The sequence below is a fragment of the Centruroides sculpturatus genome, unplaced genomic scaffold, assembly GCF_000671375.1.
Source record: "Centruroides sculpturatus isolate CEXI.00-Female unplaced genomic scaffold, Cexi_2.0 scaffold121, whole genome shotgun sequence".
NCBI classification, from domain to species: Eukaryota; Metazoa; Arthropoda; class Arachnida; order Scorpiones; family Buthidae; genus Centruroides; species Centruroides sculpturatus.
This window is the reverse complement of record NW_019384708.1, coordinates 243529-262859: the sequence shown is the minus strand read 5'-3', so window position 1 is coordinate 262859 and position 19331 is coordinate 243529. Positions and strand designations below refer to the sequence as shown.

The 19331-nt window shown below is 29.9% G+C and overlaps 1 protein-coding gene and 1 long non-coding RNA gene across 2 annotated transcripts in view; one reads left to right on the top strand and one right to left on the bottom strand.

Annotated features, from left to right (window-relative positions):
* Positions 1-6291, bottom strand: part of LOC111627738 — a 9211-nt gene extending 2920 nt beyond the window's left edge. Inside the window, exons 1-2 of the long non-coding RNA XR_002757054.1 lie at positions 6250-6291; positions 6072-6139 (exon numbers count right to left, since the gene is read on the bottom strand). This is a non-coding gene — a long non-coding RNA (uncharacterized LOC111627738). The remainder of the gene's footprint in view (positions 1-6071; positions 6140-6249) is intronic.
* Positions 1-17622, top strand: part of LOC111627736 (patched domain-containing protein 3-like) — a 35694-nt gene extending 18072 nt beyond the window's left edge. The window contains exons 2-5 of the mRNA XM_023371360.1: positions 11419-12430; positions 12503-12820; positions 15796-15891; positions 17273-17622. Of these exons, the coding sequence (XP_023227128.1) occupies positions 11434-12430; positions 12503-12820; positions 15796-15891; positions 17273-17310 (1449 nt within the window). The 5' untranslated portion in view covers positions 11419-11433 and the 3' untranslated portion in view covers positions 17311-17622. The remainder of the gene's footprint in view (positions 1-11418; positions 12431-12502; positions 12821-15795; positions 15892-17272) is intronic.
* The last annotated feature ends 1709 nt before the right edge of the window (positions 17623-19331 follow it).

The following is a 19331-nucleotide window of genomic DNA, read 5'->3' as shown; positions in this document are numbered from 1 at the left end:
TTATGTAGAAATATAATAAGAATATTTGACAGAAATAATAACAAAGTTAATTCCATAAACTCACATTTTTATGCTACTATAAATTCTTAAGAAATAATAAATATTAGAAGGTGTTTTTGACATTTGTGATTTAATGTGACATTCATCATTTATTTTATTTTTCGCACATAGAATGACACAAACGGAATTAAATGAGAGAAGCGATACAAATATATTAATTAAATATATCTCTATTATAAATTAGGTATTAATTTAAAAATTCGATTACTTTTCAAATATGAATTAAAAATATAAAAATAGTTTACAAGTTTAAACATTCCTCGTTTATGAAATAAATATAATTTGAAAAAGTTACAAGCAATGCGAATATTATATTTATATGCTAAAATATGCATTATGTTATAGTTATTAACTATTCATTTATATAATTAATCGATTAAATTATGAGTTAACCATATAATGAATAATTTAATAATTCGTGATTATATTCAGGGCCGGATTTATATATTTTTTAGCTCTAAGCTAACAATAAATTGAGACACCTTCCCCAATTTGTTTTAATTGTATAAAAAAGATACATATGTCTATTTACACAAGTTATTAATACACAGCAAAGTCTTTATTAAATTATTTAACTTTAAGATGTGTACAATATAAATTAAACAAAATATAATATAAAATAAAAACACAAATATGTTTAATTAACGCGTGTACACGACGTCATCCAAGGACTAGGTAAGACAGGAAAATTTATTCGATTGCCACGCGTGAACTTAATTTATCGCCTGAAAGCGATCCAAATGCCCAAGATAATTATGGCATTGTACTAATCGTCCAATAGCAATTAAAATCGTAGATTTTATAGTTAGTTGGTCAAAATTTCCTTATCGCTTTCAAACGATTAAAAAAGTAAACATGCCATAAAAACAGGCAGCCATCTTGGCAACCTTTGATCGCCAGAGGTGAATTTCAATCGCTTTTTTTACAGGGTAGCATAAAAGATTTTTCACTGTTCAATTTTTTATTAAAATTTAGAGGTCCCTTGAAAGCTCAGATCCCAAGCTTTAGCTTATTTAGCTTAATGGTAAATCCGGCACTGGTTATATTAATATTCGAGGTTAATATTCACAGACGAAATCTACATTTTAAATTTTATAAAATCTTCGTAGAAGTTTTTAGTAAAATATAGATTTATTCTGTTGTTGGAAGATAAAATTGATCTTACGAAAATATAATTCAAAAAATACTTATTAAATTGTTTGTTATGTTGCTTAACAAAAAATAACATATGCCGACTTTCTATACTTTAAATGATTATTGATTATCGAAATACTTTATGAAAAAGAAAAGCAGCCTGTCCACTGACAGAGAATGCCAAACACTGACAGTTGGCAACTATGATTATGGAATGAGACTAAGAAGTTTTTAGTAAAATATAGATTTATTCTGTTGTTGGAAGATAAAATTGATCTTACGAAAATATAATTCAAAAAATACTTATTAAATTGTTTGTTATGTTGCTTAACAAAAAATAACATATGCCGACTTTCTATACTTTAAATGATTATTGATTATCGAAATACTTTATAAATATTTATATTAAACATATTTGAATATTCTTGAATACACACACATACATACTGTATATACGTGTATGTGTGTCTGTGTATGTAATACAGTACTAAATAAATATAGTACGATCAACACCAGTTTAACTGTACAGTACCTTTTAAGTTGTAGAGAAACATCATGTTCATATACATAATTGTCTGATAATACATAGATTTCATTTTCTTAATAATTATATTGAAACGAAACATTTTTATTATTTCACCAACCTTAAAAAATATGTATGCATATATATATTGCTTGTTCTATATTCTTAAATTCGATTATTTTGTGATTAAAAAAATAATTTGTCCAAACAAAGAATTTACTATACCAGTAGACCCCCTATAACACTGTTGATAATTCCGTGTTATATGAATTCCGTGTTGTACGAGTCACTTAGATTTTACAAATACGTGTGCCGGGCTGTGAACGGCTCACGTATTTCTTTATGCTGCATACAGGAAATACAATAAATATATTTAATAAGTATTTGTCAAAGTATTAAGTTTACATGATAGACTATTTGTGTCTGTTATTTGCGAACAAAAAATTTTATATTTATTGATATTCAGAATAATTTGTCAAAACAAAGAAGCATATATGCTATGCTTTTCAAAAATAACTAAAGAACATATTTCTGTTATTCTTATATAGGAACGCTTATGTCATTTTGTACACGCTGTTATTCATTCACTGGAAAAGAGTTTATGTAGGCAGTTCAAGATAAACGTACAATCTATTATAGTATTATCAATGGTAGATTACTAAGCATTTTTATTGAATTATTATTGTTATTGTTAGAGTCCGGTATTTGCAGGAATTTTACCTTGTTATTAACAACAATAGTGCATATATAAATTATTACTGTCCATTTTATGCTATAAAAATCTCAAAATACATTAATGTTTCGGTTCACTATTTTTTATTTTTTTCATTTTTGACCTTTAGCTAATACAGAAGTAACAGTTGCTGAAGTATATTAATAGTAAAGCTGTTTTTTCAAATAGATCTGTTTAATAATTAAGGCCTATATTTTAAAATAGTTTCACATAGAAACAATATACTCTAACCTTATTAGAATGAATTGCTCTATTACTCAAATATATTGCTATTCTTTTGCTCAAATATTAACTTAGAAATGAAGTTAAATTCATTTGTTAAAACGAATTTATCTCTTATATCTAATATAATACTTTCTATTACTCCTATAGAATCTAATTTTTCATTTGATAAAAGTTATCAGGACAAACAAGTTTAAACTTACAAAATTTAAGAAAATTAAGACACTTTTATATATCGTCTATTTGAAAATTTTCTTAAATTCTGTAAGTCTAATTTTTCATATTAAAGTGTCATAACTAGGACAGGCTCTATGTATCAGCAAAGCAAACTTATACTTGGACACAACATATATTTAAAGGTTTCATTTGATTACTCCATAAAATTTCATTAAATATGTGAAAAATGCAATGAAAGAAAGATTAAGAAAATAACCATATAGGCCTAATTTTTAAAAAGCAATGAAAGTGTGATAGTTTAGTGAAACCACATAAGAGTTTAAAATGTGAATAATTAAAGAAACAATAAACAGAAAGGAAACGTGTTCGACTTATTTGAAGTAGCTGGAATTGCTTTTGATTTTACAGCTTACAGACAACTGCATCTCAAAATAATGTATAAAGCAGAGTTTTTTTAATTTAATATTTTGTTATTTTTTCTTATGAATTTTTAAAATATAAATCATAAAAAACAACTAATTTAAGTGAAAGAACAGTTTACAAGTCTCAATCACATTTTTGAGTGCATTTTTTACTTATTTTTCTTGTCTTTTGGTGTTGTTTGAAACAATAGCAACAATTTGTCTGATGACATCAAATGTCTGAAGTTATTCACTAAACAGTTGGGATATTTTGTTATTGGAAAAATTGGCATTTTTGTTCTCGAATTGTTTTTCTCATTAACGTGCATTTTTAAAGTCTTTTAAAAGATTTTTAAAATGCAAATATCGAATATAAGCTTTCAGATGTATAAATTTAAAATAAATTCTTTATTTTCTATTAAATTCTAAAACAAAAGTTATTGCTCTCTTTTCTAAATACAGTATAAAGGAGTAATCTGCAAGTTTTTCATAAAAGAAGAGGGAAGTTGGAGGAGGTAGAGTCATATTTAAAATGGGATTGGACTTGAAAATTTAGCTTGTTATTAGCATTTACAATTATTTTTTTAAAATTCATCTCTACCCTCAAAAAGGCTTTTGTTGTTTATAATAATAATTATTATAAAAACATTTTAAACAAAATCTAACAGATGACGCCATATAACGTTAAATATTTCTTGGAATAGAGAAATTTCTCATAACTTAATAAAATTACTTCTTTTAAGCATTTATTATTATTTTAAACTTTATATCGCAGTATAACTGAAAATTATTGAACTTCCTGATTCTCTTAACCTTGTGTTCGAAAGCCGAAAAAGTCGTGCAAGAACCTTTCCACCTTTTTAAATAGAAATTCAAGCCTTTATCACCGTAAAAATTTGATTTTTATCATTTTCAATTATTTGACACCATACTATCTCTCTGTTTAAGGTATGAATATAATGAATTTAGAAAAACGATGTTATTTTTAATGATATAATAAAACCTTTTATGTTTTAGATTTAAGGAAACTGCGTTTGCTTCAAAAAGTATTGTTTTCTCTAAAACTATACTTTATATATCATGTGTTATACCATGTTATTGTATAGGCTATAACCATTCGTTAATTGTTCATATTGAAGAGCAAAGAAATTACATAATTTTTATTGAAGTTTGTTCTTGCAAATCCAAAAAATATATTTGTCATAAAACATTTAAAAGCTGCAAGATTTCCTCCTAATTACAGTGCATCTTAAAAAATATTTTAAAATTTTATTGATGTTTACGAACCACTCTCGACAGCGAATTAATTCTCAAGAATATTTAAAATTATAGAAATATATTATTCTTTAATTTACATAATAAAATCCTTAATTAATATAAGATGTCTTATTGTCGGTATCTTAAGCCGATATACTGTAGTCAAAAAATGCCAATTCTCATTGGCACGTTATAGATTCATGGGACACCAAGAAAATTTGAATTAGGCGGCCCCATATACAGGGTTGACTTCAAGCAGGGAATTTTGTTTAAGCAGTTCGGGGAATTTTGGGGTATCCTCGTTCGTTTATTAACGCGATTTCTGCGCTGTGCCAGTGCACCCTGCGCCTACACCTATCGACAGTCTAGGGTTCTCAGATAGGGCGCAAATTTAAATTTAGATATTCTTAGTACAGTAATGAGTTTATAAAAGATTGGTTTTATTAAAGCGCGTTTTCCTATAGGCAAAAAGGGTAATTGCCTGGAGCCCCCAATCAACAAGGGCCCTAGCCAATTGCCCCTTTTGCCCAAAGGATAACGCACCACTGTCAATTCCATTCATATTAAATGGATAAATGTGATAAATTGTGTCTAATAGATCTATTGTAGATTTTTTTTAAAAATATTAGTTATAATATTTTTATATTGAAGATTACTTAAATTTAATAAAATTCAAAAAAGTTAATTAACATTATCAGTGTATGTACAGTACGTAATATTAGAATCAATTATTTCATTTTTATAATATATTTTTTGACTTTTTCTTCTTTTGATAGCTAAGAGGATCTTCTTATCAGGTCCATCTTTGGTTTGGTCAGATCCACAATGAGAGGCCGGGTGGTAACAGACGGGACAGATCATAACCTAAAAATTCTTGGGGGTTTTCAATCCGTCCGGATTCGTTCCGATAGGCTGACATCCAACCATCAATCTTTGTTATATGATACAGCATCAATATGTATAAATCTGTATCAATTGAATATAAGCTACTACTAATAGAGAAGGGCATTCAGCTTATAGCAAGTCCCGGGTTTTGTATGCGGTCGGATTGGTTAGATTTGTACTCTCTGGGGTTTTGAGTTAACTCATTCAAAACTTTACAATTTTTCTCAAAAGCCGAACATTATTTTTCCATTTCTCCGCGCAATAGAGTTTGGTCTCATTGAGAATCTTAGCATCCTTAAAATAATATGGAAAAATATTGTGGATTGTATGTATAAGATACACATCATTTGCTCCTGAAGAGTCTGTTGTAGCAGATTGTTGACCAAAAGTTAAGGGGTTAATAGGGCTTTATAAATAGGGCTTCCATTTTCGGTAAGTATTGAAAAATTGTCAGCTGCAATATACATCGTATAATAATACCAAATCAATTGTAATCGAAATAATATTAGCAACGAGAAATTACACATAAAATCAATCATCTAATTGAAACCAATCGAAACAAACATTATTTATTTTCTTGGGATTGGATACGTTATTGCTAAACAACAATTAGCAAAAATCAATGAAGGATATCGTCAGTGGCTTATTTATTAAATAACAGTAATATATTGTACTGTACCTGTTATCAAATTGCAATTGTTTCGAATTTCTTCTCCTAGAAATAAATTTTCTTATGAAACTGCATGACTATAATTAAAATATAAGGTTATAATTTAGAACGTATTTTGAATAAGGAAGTTATAATATATTTCGAGAAGGAAAACAATAGTAAAGTAATAAATTACATGCTAACTAACATCAAAGATTTCTTAGAAAATGACTCCTCATTTGCATGTGCTTCTGAAACAGAAAAAATTATTTATACGTTATATGTTATGTTATAAACATTATAACATACGAGTATTTCAATTAGTAAAATAAAATTTCATATTCAAAAAAAGAACTACATAATGTTAAGTTTTATTACAACATTTTGATTTATTAGTGTTGTCTGTGTATTGTCCATACTTTTCATTTCTTAAGGAAAAAATTTCTGGTAGGATTTCTTGAGAAATTTAATTTCCAGTCGGAAACTCTAGGGCAGGGGTGTCCAACCCGCGGCCCGCGGGTCGCATGCGGCCCAAGGCAAGTTCCAATGCGGCCCAATAAACGTGTAAACAAAACCGACAAATTTTTAAATTTAATTTTATTTATTTCAACGTCATAAACTAAAAAAAAAAGAAGTTTCACAAAGCCGTAAACCTTTATATATATTTTATTTTTGAGTGGAAAGGAAATATTTTCAAATACTCGGAAATGTGTGAACGAGGAAGGAATACTAAATAAAGCTAAAGTTGAGACTCAAAGAATTATAGTCCCAAATTCGGGGAAAGGAGAGAAAGGCCAAAAAATAAATAGTGAGAAAGATTAAATAGACTTTCTGTTATGCAAATATGGACCCTTAATCTTCCAACCTTCCTCACTTCTTTATCTTTTGTCCTTTCCTTTCCCCGAATTTGGGTCTATTATCCTTTGAGTCCCAACTCCAGCTTTATTTAGTATTCCTTCCAGCGTTGCATTATTTGGCAACTTTGCGGTAAAGTTGGCTGCTCTTTTTTCAGTATGGCGTAAAATATATCATTTGGCGCTTAGGCTACTTTTTGGGCTACATATTATTTATAAATATATTAGTCGAATAAAAATGCACTTTAAAATGGTGTTTTGTCATTTTTTTTTTATTAATTAGAGACCCAAATAAAACAAAATATTTGTTTTTCAAATAAATTTTTGTTTCTCTCCTTTGTAATAAATGAATTTATCTATTTCTAAGTAAAAATTGAAAGTGTCTGTAAAAGTAATTTTTTAAAATATCCTTTTTCGTGATAAAGATTTAATACTGATTATTATAATCTAGACATGTTAATCCTTAAATATACAAATATATTTAAGGATTAACATGTCTAGATTGGGCCACAAGTACATATAATATACTTGTGGCCCAAAACTCCATGACATCTTCCAATGTGGCCCAGAGAAACAAAAAGGTTGGCCACCCCTGCTCTGGGGCTTTTTTATTTGAAGCGTTCATTTTGATTTATAGGAGAGTTTTAAAAATGTGACGTTACTTCTTGTTTAGCGAAATGCCAAATAATGTATGAAAATATTTGTTGATAATTGCACGTTAGTTTGATATCCGCTACTTATTATCTGCAAATTTATTAATTTGTTATTTGTATTTTGAGTCTTTTTTGTAACAATGCGTGTAAGGGAAAAAATATAGAGTACGTTAGTAATTTGTCAATCAAATTTCTTACAGACATATTGAACAATTTTATTTAAATAACAAATCATTTATTTATAAAAAGTGCTTGAAATGGCGTCCCTCAGCTTGAATACAGGCTTCAGCCCGTCGACGTAAAGATAGACGGACACGTTCAAACGCATAAGTGTAGCTGTGAATGCACACCATTTTAACTTTAGGTGAGTGCGGTGGAATTTGCTGGAAAACACAAGGATTTTCCGTAGCTCAAATGTGATCGTTATAGATGCTCACTGTTCCATTATGGTGAATTTGTGCTTCGTTGCATCAAAGGATCTTTCTTAGCTACGACATAACCACCTCCATTCTTACAATAAAGGTCAACGTGGAAGGTCAGTCGGGTCTCCCTTGTTAGCAGTAAGCAGCTTTGATGGTTTTGGCTGATTTTATACGGATGACAATGCATTAGCCTTTTCGGTACCTTCCACACTGTGCCATAGAATACCCCACTATCGTGATACTGCACCCACGCTACTGAAGCCTGCAACATTATTCGTTCACTATTCAAATACAACTATGATAACATCTTCAACAACTTGTAAAGTAATAGGTTTGCACCCTCAACAGCATTGAAATTTTTTCCTCAAATCCAGAAATCATTCTAAGAGTTTGTGGAGTCAATGAGTCCTGAACGCAAATTCCTACGATGGCGAAATTCCCGAAGTGCAGTTGCAACATTACTATTGTTTTTATAAAACAGCTTCACGAAAAATGTGCGTTCCGGCTGAGTGATGGCCAATGTAGCTGATAATAAGGACATTAAACAATTGCGAGGACTTTTATACCCACTTGGCTGTAATAAGTGTGCTAATAAGTGTATTTTCCAATAAAGCGGCTTTAATACAACTGAATAAGCAAACTAGTGACATACCGGTAATCCGTCTCAGGTTATTGGTTTGCTTATTCAACTGAATTAAAGCAGCTTTACTAGGCAAAGCGCCCTAGCAGAAAAAAAAACCTTTTCTTCGTTGATTGCTGCACCGAACGTGCCATAGTGATAAACTTTTGGTACTAATTTTTGTACAGAAATGTTTTCTGCATGTCCTCAAATGTCATCATCGCAGATTTGGTTGCATTCGAACTACTAAATATCGTTCTGGACAGTGTTGAATATAGTACTTTTTAATAACAATCAACCGGTGTATATGGATATAATGTAGCTAGTTCTTCAGCCTCTATATAATAAAATGAAAATTAAGACGAACAAATTATGTAATTGAATTTAAACTTAAGCTATATCTCATCTTATATCTCACCTCATAAATTATTTAAATAAATATACTTCAAATTAAAACTCCTACAATTATCTTAACAATTTTATATTCGTATTCACTTCTGAATCTCATTAGAGCATCAAAAGTAAAAAGAAAAATATGAGGATCCGAATTTGATTTTTCGTGTGTTTATATCATTTCACATTGTAGCTATACTTTCAGTCGATAACTGTCAACTTTTACACCTGGGAGCTAAACATCTGCTAAGTTCTCAGGCTTAATAACGACGTTTTCTCAGCACCTTTCGACCTAATATCTCCGTTTCAACAATCCAACATGAAAAACAGACAACAAAGTTAGGCAGTCGTCACCAGTTCCTCGATCGGACCACTCAACTTTTCCCTGTGCTAAAACTTTGGATATTTCCTCGCCTTTGGATACCTCCTCGCCTAATAACTGTGGAAATAAGAACTATCGTCCAGAACTGTTTTCCTTTGTGATTTCATACAAGGTAATTATCGACACGCGAACTTCTGTAAACTCTCTCTCTCTCAAATCGGGGAAAAACGTAATATCTTAATATCGAATACTTATCAAATTGAGAAATGTATCTAACCGCAGCCCTAATGTATAGCCTATCGTTAACCATTAAACAGTTGTTACGTTAAAGCGTCTATGAGTAGGTCACTTCCGGTGCGCTGTCTCTCCTTCTATCTCGAGTCGAGATAGAAGGAAAACACAGTAGTGTCAGTCCTGACGAAACTTGTCATTGCGATCTTCGCCGACGCGATGTCGACCATTCGGTCACGTGGTGCCGAAGTATAGGGAGGCCCTTCGGCATTGTCACAAAAATAATTATAATGATTATTTTAAAACGAGTTATTTTTTAATAAATTATTTAAAACAACATAAAACAAAAAANTTGTATAGGCTATAACCATTCGTTAATTGTTCATATTGAAGAGCAAAGAAATTACATAATTTTTATTGAAGTTTGTTCTTGCAAATCCAAAAAATATATTTGTCATAAAACATTTAAAAGCTGCAAGATTTCCTCCTAATTACAGTGCATCTTAAAAAATATTTAAAAAAATAAAAGTTCATTTAAAATGTACTTTCAATATGTTTAAAACGAGTTTTAAAATGCATATTTATTACAGTTATTGAAATAAGGAAGTGTCATTGTATTCGTAATGTTGACTGTTATTGTTCAGTTTGTGGGTGTTTTCAACGAAATGTCTATTGTTTTGTTATTTTTCCTCAATGAAGAGAACAAAAACTTTTGATATTTATGAATGTTTTATAAAATAGTTATTTTCTATTTTGAAATAGTGTTTATAATTACTATTATTGTGTATTATCTTTAAAAACATGGAAAATTTTAACATTGAATGATTTGTGTTCAATAATCACGAGTACAAAAAGAGGAATGAAATTCATACGTGCTCTCATTAGATAGCTCGTATATTCCAGCTTTCCTCTTCATTTGAAGATACTGTATATCATAAATCAGGAGGTGTAACTAAGACAGTGCTTATGATGTACAGTACCCCTTGATACTAATGAAATCAGTTTTATTACTTTAAAATAAAATATAATAACGCATATCGCTCTATTTCATTATCAGAAAGTAATCTTATACAAACAGAAAAAAAAGAAAAATGAAATGAAACTGATATTTCTCGGAAACATATGTCGAAAAGTCTTCTATTTCTTCTCTTGAAATAACACAAAATATAAATTATTCTGTAATCAATCCATCAATTAGAAATTATGAGTTATTCATTTTCCATCGTCCATATAACAATTTTAAAAAGACAATGAAAAATATATAAAAAATAAAAAGTTAAATAACTTATATAATTTTAAGATTATTAAGTAGCATCATATAACAGATTGACTAATGTGCTATTAGAATCTAAAATAAATTTGTTTATCAAAGCATCCGTAAAGAATAAAGGCTTCATAATCTTATATTTTGGCCATTACAAATGTAATTGTCGTAAACGTAATAGGAATTAAGCGATATAATTTACAAAGTCAAACTCATTTCTCAAATGCATATTTCTTCCATCATAACCTTATCCAGTCAGCTTACCTGGGACTCTACAAATAATATTAAAGTGATAAAAAGTCAAAGTATTAGTTAGCTATCTATTAAAATATATAAAACTTAATATCTGATTTTAAATCTGACTTCCTCCTGCTAATAAGATAATATTTACTGTTGTCGATACACTTGTCCAGCTATCTATTAGGCCTACTTGTTTCAATTTTATTAAACAGTTAGCAAACAATAATTTCGATAAACTCTTCAATATGTTCTAAATATGATCCAGAACATTTTTATGTGCTTGTACAAATAAATGTGGTTTATTTAAAACATTCTTTTTCACTTTAATATTAAAATACTAACAGTAAGTATATATATATATATATTTGTTTATTTTCAGATCTGAAAGTAAGAAATGAAGTTAATGTGTATTCAAGAAGGGCTGACTCGTCAATTCTATAATTTAGGCTATTTCATTGGTAAACATCCATTTATATTTATATTTTGTCCCATTACACTAACTGCAATTTTATCATTTGGAATAATGTACATAAATGTGAACAGAGACTTGCATTACATTTATACTGCAATAAATGGCAAAGCTGCACAAAACAGAGAATTTACTAAATCACATTTTCCAGTAAACACTTCATATTATGCTGATGTGCAACGAATTTTAGACCAAACTACCATCTCAATCGCACAAATTGTAGCAAAAGATGAAGGGAATTTACTTCGAGAAAATATTATTAATGAAATTATTGTTCTAGATAGCATGATTAAAAATATTACTGTAAAGTTGAATGAAACCAATGCAAACTATAACGTCCTGTGCGGCAAAAAGTTCTCCAAATGCTTTGAAAGTAATGTCATGAAAATACTTTTAAATTATGATGATTTTATTACAAGAAAATATAGAGTAAAATATCCTATTACTTTGAATGAAATTGTATATTCCTACGAAGAATATGCATCAAGTGTTGGAGGAATGATAACCGACAAAAACGGTTATTTAATAAACTTCAAAGCAGTAAGACTACTTTATTTGTTAGACATCAGCGATAAACGCAAAGAAAAAGCAATTAAAAACTGGAAGATTGCTTTTAATGAGCTGCTACAATCTAAAAAATTTAATCATATTTCGATAAGCTTCATTAACGATTACGTGGTCGATAAAGAAATACAGAAATTTACTGACAGGTTGTTGCTTCGTTTACCGATTGTTTTTATAATTGTTGTTGTTTTCTCGCTTGTGACTTGCATGACAAACGATTGGGTGAAAAGTAAACCCTGGTTAGGGCCTTCTACGTGCATATCGGCAGCATTGGCCATCGTCAGTGGATTCGGAATAATGGGTTTTGCTGGTGTTACTTACGTAGACTTCAATATTGCACTCTGTTACATAATTTTAGGTAAGTTTATATAATGCAAAATACTTTTTTCTTACTTTTTGAGCGAAATTATTCAATGTAATACTTTTGTAGGTACGGAAATTGATGACTCCTTCGTACTAATAGCTGCATGGAGGATAAGTGATTCTAGGAAGAGTGTTTGTAGACGTTTGGGCGAAACGTATTCCGAAGCTGGTGTATCTATCACAATTACATCTCTTACCAATTTCATTTGCTTTAGTATCGGAATAAGTTCGCCTTTTCCAGCATTTCGTTCGTTTTGCATATATGCTTCTGCTTGGTTTTTATTCACCTATTTATATCAGATCACATTTTTTGGAGGTTGTTTAGCTTTAAGTGGATATAGAGAGAAGAAAGAACTTCATTCATTCACATTTCAAAAAGTAAAATGTACGTATATTTTAGCTTTGTATTTCTTTTTTTTATTTTTTATTTTTATAAAAACATTAAGATACTTTTGCGAAGAATATTGTTAATAGTGATGAGTTAATTTGAATAATATGAATAGTTGAATGACCATTTCAATGAATCATTCAAATTTTATTTATTAATGAAAATTTAATTGTTATTAGCATTTACATTTTTTTTTTTTTATGAAACTCATCCATACTTTCAAAATTAAGCCTTTTTCATTTTATAATAATTAATAATATAAAAGTTTGAAATAAAATATCATAACAGATGGCGCCAAACAAATTTTAAATTTTTTTGCCGGGAAAGTTACGCAATTCGTTGCTGATTTGGATCTTTTTCCAAATGGGGCGGCATGGCGGTGAGGGACGGGGGCGAACGTATCCGGTCGGGCGAACATATCATTATCTTGGGGATTTCTCGATCCGTCAGATTCGATCCTGGGTCCTTCAGAGCCGTAGGTTGTCACCTTCCCTCGTGTGAAACACATATGAAAAATTTCTGGCGAGCAACTCTCCAGGAATTTTTCTTTACAAGTCTCGGATATGTCGGATCCCATCTCTCACCGTTCTGTTCTGCTGTCCTCATTGTTCAAGAATTACGAAAAATTAAAACAAGACGAGAATTACGAGGACTTTATATGTATCATGCAATCAAAGGAGAATTTGGCGATAATTCTACAGATGCGTTTTGAAGTCAAATACAGAACAATACATTATGATATCAAACTGATATAAACTACTGAAATATAGTTGAAATTGCTTAGAAGTGTATTTTATTATTTTGTTTACAAATTTTAAAATTTATTTTAATTTTTTAATCCATCTCGTGGAACACTAAGAATTGCTTCGTACCTCGCGGCACATCGATTGAGAATCACTGATATAACACGTATTTATGATTGCATGCAGGTAACTAATTTAGCATTAACAATAATTGTCATTTTACTCTTATTATATTGTATTTATAGTTTCTACAAACTCGATTAAGCATAACAACATAATAATAAATTTGTTTCTGTTCTATACTTTGTTGTGTATAAAAGTTCCAGGTTACCTTATGAAAAATATCAAACTCTGAGGAAAGAAACAAAATAAACTGAATCTGTTCATTTCCAGGCGAGAAATGTTTATAAAAATTTTCGAATATGAATTATGTTAAAACTAAATATCGAAATACATTACTTTCTTATGGCTTGTGAAATTTTGTCAGGAATCATATTTGGCTCGCAAGAATACGAGCCAAATCTGATAAAGTTGGAGCATTGTTGAAATAAAGTTGAGCATTGTTGAAATTCTAATTGTTATAAATAAGTGATAATGTCTTTTCGACATTATCACTTATTTATAACAATTAGAATTTCAAAGATTATCTAAATATATAAAATTACTTATCCTGACTGATTGACTGACTGACTGAATGACTGATTCATCATCGCCCAGAGCAAACCGCTGAACCTAGAGGTAAAATTTGGTACACAGTTAGGGTACGTCATGAAAACGCACGCTTAGAAGGGATTTTTCGAAATTCCCCCGCAGGGGGAAGAGGGAGAGGATTAAGGCTTAACCGGACGAACGGCTTCTACTGTACTATTTTAGATGTGAATTTTTGTTTTCAACTACGTTTAGTCTTCATTGAGTACTTAGGTGTATTAAATTGATAACATTTCAGTCATTGTTATAAATATTTTTATCTATTTCGATTTTAAAAGTGTTCGAACCGTTTTAAATTCGAATTTGTTATTGCGTATTGGTTCGATTATAGAACGATTGTAAACGTTCCAGAAAATTGATCAAATTAAAAATAATTCGTTTGATTCTAGGCAATTCTCTTCAGCGGTAGGTGTTATATAACAATTACTATGGTTATTGAAATATTGAATGTAAATAGAGTTTGCTTGCAAAACCTCCGCGGACGAAGTCGCGGGTAATAGCTAGTCTGATATAAAGCAAAAAGAATAAAAAAGAAATAGATAATTGAAACGAAATTACAGTAATACGTTTACCATTTCTGTCAATTTATAAGTCATTAATTTTGCAGTTTTGTCTAAACTAGGGGGAGAAAATGCTATTCAATAATTAGACAATCGTTATTTGTCAACTTAAAACGTGAAAAACAAAGTAAAATTTCATACTTACAGCTAAAATATAAATTTAAATGTTAACTTTAACATAAATAAATTATCTTACAATATTAAGTATACTTATTCCATATTTTAATAAAATCAAGTTGCTCGTAACTCTAGTTTTAATGACACTTTTAACTTTATCCTAGATTGAAACATAAAAAAATGATACTTTCAGGTGATAAATTCTAAGTTTTTTTCTGTTGTTAACAGCAACAATAAAAATATTTTATTTTATTTTTTAAATTTATTTCTATTGATATTTTGTCAATTTTGTATGACAATGGGTATATTGTATAAAAAATGTTTACCATCATTAGGTTAGGTCTTTGTAAAAGTTTCTAATCAATGATTTCCAGTAGCTAATTGCCAATGTTGTTAGTTGTCAGCCAGTCTAATTGATTTCATTACATTAAAAATCTGTATATTTTATATACAGATTTTTATATAATTGAATTGAACTCCGCATAAGTCAGAAAGTGTTTTGTCTGTGATCGAAGAAACCACACGACCACTAAACGTTACTTTTTGCAAAAGCACAACTCGGCAAGGCCGTTGTCGTGACTAAGCCAAAATTTTGAAATTCAATCTATGGGCTGAAAATTTATGTTTAATATTAGGTTTATATCAACTATAAAATGCAGAAAGTATTCATAGAAGATTCAATTCAGAATTTTTGATTAAAAAATTGATTATTCATAACAAAATAATCAATTTTTTCCTGTCTGCCATCTTCTTGGTTAAACAAGAAAATGTGTTGACCCCCAAAAAACTTATGAAATTAATCTATCAATAAAATAATTTATATATTTGTTTATTTTTCTTCCAGGTTCAATCGAAAATAAAAACAAGATTGAAATGACAGATAAAAATTTTATAATGAAGAAATTTGAAGCATTCGGTTCTTTTCTGTCCTTAAAAACAAGTAAATTTTTAATATTGATATTATTTTTTGTGAATATAAGTCTCGGATTTTACTGCTTACGATATATGAAAACTGGAAACGATTTTTCGGACATATTCAGCACAAATTCGATGCCAGCAATATACAACAATATAAGTTACACATATTTTCAAAATTATTCTTATCCGCTTTCTATAATAATTGATAAACCAATAAATTATGCCGATGACAATGTATATCACGATATAGAACAATTTATTGAGAAAGTTTCAGCTCATCCTCACGTTGCAAGCACGGATTATCTTATATCTTGGTATAAATATTTTAAAATAATGCAAAAAACACAAGTAATGAGTTGGCTCATAAAAAGTTACAATATGAGTAAAATGGAAGACTTCATAGAAGTATTGCGCTACGTATTCTTTAAACTACCTCAAACGACAGAAGTTCACAGCGATGTGGTTTTCAACGATAATTATACAGAAATCATCGCTACTCGTTTTATAATACCCACTGCCAATATAAAAGGACAAACGGACGAAACAGAATTAATGATAGATTTATATAAGCTTGCTGAAGAATCACAGCTTCCAGTAAGATTTGATAATTTCATGTTTCCTCTTCTTGAACAGTCAATAATAATAAAGGGGATAACGTTACAATCGGCTGTTATTACTTCTGCTATAATTTGTGTAATTTTCTTCGGTTTTGTGCCAAATATTTGTTGCGCTTTATGCACAGCTCTAATTGTGCTTTGCATCATTTGCGAAACTGTTGGATTTGCTAGTTTTCTAGGTATTAAAATTGATATTGTCTTGCTCGGTTGTCTCATTATATGCATTGGTTTCTCCATAAATTACCCGACTCATATTTCTTTTTCATTTTTCATGGCAAAAGACACAAGTCCGAATAAGCGACTTAAGAAATGTCTTTACGACGTAGGCCTGCCAGTCTTTCAGGGATCCTTTACCACGATTTTAGGCGTTTGTATCTTGCCATTCGAGCCGTATTACTGCCCTGGAGCGTTTTTTAAAATAATCGTAATTATTGCTTTAGAGACTGCTTTTCACTCGTTGTGTGTAATTCCTGTCATTTTAAGTTTGTTAGGAAAAATTGACAAATCGCTTTCAGTAACAGTTAATCCGGAATTTGATAGCGAATTTGAACCAAAATTACAATTGAATAAAACTTAAATATTTTATAAAGAAAATAAAAATCATAGCTTAAAGATAATTACATTAAAATCATTATTAACAGTTAAAAACACTAAAGGAAAAGTGCATTTTGATACGACTGATTGTATGAATTTTAAATCTAATTTTAATTCTTTAAGAAATTAAAGGAAATTTTACTTTTTGTCCCTTTTTGCCCTGTGGACACTAAGAGGTCTATACCATTATAGGTTCGGCCAGGCCCACAAAGGCAACTGCTGTACGATGAGGGACGGGTTCAATATATCCAGGAGAGTCGATACCCAAAAAGTTTCTGCGGTGTTTTCGACCACCCAGATTCGATCCCGCCTGTAGATTGACCCTTTAATCTACTCGGCAATCTGATCATCAATTAAAGTGGATCAATGGGTAAAATTTCTTTTTATAAATTTTAAGTTCTCATCAGTAAAAGTGTTACAAACATTTTGGTATTCATTCGTAAGTCTAACATGTAGATTATTAGAAATTTTCGTTATGAGCTCATACATGATGAATTAATTTGAATACACAGTATTTACAATTAATCAATTTTTTTTTGTCTAAAATTATTCCATATTAATAAAATTTTAGAGAAAAAAATTCATAGTAATCATAAAACAATAAGATCACCGAATCATTCCTTTTACTCTCCTAAAAACAATTCATAACTTAATTTTTTTCGTAAATGCGAAAACTATAAAAAAAGTATCACTTTATGTAATAATAAGTCTCGTTTATGAACTGTTTTCAAGCGTTTTGTAACGTCCCTGTAATTAACTGCTTCGTCTTCAAACTCCTTTGATATATCCATGCAATCTCCAAGAAACTTCTTTATTGGATTGCAATTTGAAAAAATTGTAACCTATAAATTCTCACTGTCGTCCGCCCTTCCTGAATTTCAAGAATTGCAGTTAGATAGATGAAAGCTGAGACCAGATATGGAAATGTTAGGGACAGGAGGCCCGATTAACTATATACGAACGTCCGATGCAAACCGGATAGCACATTAATTCTATTCAAAAATTTCCCCTGAAAGCGTTAGGTAGATGACCGGCACAAACTCCATTATTAAAGGAAAAGTATGATGTACTGTACAGGAGGCAAGAATTTGAAGGTGGAGTGCATATAATTTAAATTAAATACATTTAAAAAATAAGATTAAAAATTGCAGCTTGGCATTGTGACGATGCTGCAATAAATATTTGCTCGTTTCTTCTAATATTCTGTTATCTTCCGACTCTGCTGTGCCTTCTTTACTAAACGCTTCTTCACTCAGCATAACAGTGATTTCTTCGCCCTGATATCTTTTCTGTTCCTCTATTCAAATTTATAGCAACAGTTTCGAATCTTCCATGTAGACTTTTCTATCATTTGTCGTCTATCATTAACATGTACTCCCGCTTTGCTACCCTCTCCCCTATGTCATTCCTGACCAAATGGAATAAGATAGTTTCTGTTGAGTATAATTTTTCATTACAATATTCTCCGACTTTCTGTAGAAAGTTTTTCTTCAATTCCATACATAATCCACTCAGACTATTTTATCTTTCTCTTCCTTGCATGACTTATCCTTATTTCCTTTACTTTCAAGTATCCTTACGAATTCGCTAAACACCCTCCTAATAAACTTGAGTTGAGAGCTATCTTTTCCTTATCAAGCGTTTCCTGGTCACGAGATTCATTAATTAATAGCTGTTTCAATCAATGATCTAAATGTTATACACCAGCAGGTTCTTGGAGTCGTGTGGTATGTAAATCGGTTTGTAAATATTCTTCTTATAAACCAAAGTTCTAAACATATCATCCTTCTTCTCCATTTAAAAATCCAAGAAACGCATTTTAGTATTCGATTTTTGTGCTTTAAGAACTTTAAGATTCAAACTTTGATTAGAAAACACGTAAACAAACTCCTCAATCACACTTATGACATTCCATATTACCAATAAATCGTCAAATTACCTTACAGTAAACTGGATTTTAATCTGGAATTTCTTCACTTACGGTTTCCGAAAGTACTAAAGAAACTGTTATTCAATTAAGTGAGCGTCAATAAAGCATATTTTTGTTGTAAAAAATTATTAATGGAGCTAGACTTTATCACCGCATCCTTGTACACACGTAAAATTTAGGTTTAAGAAAAAAAGAAGTTTTATTTATTCTTTGTTGACCAAACTACACAAATGAATATTTTTAAAAAGATGGAATTTGCTTTATAGTTAGTTTAAACTTTACACTGAAAGACATTAATAAATTGTAATCTTCTATGATAAT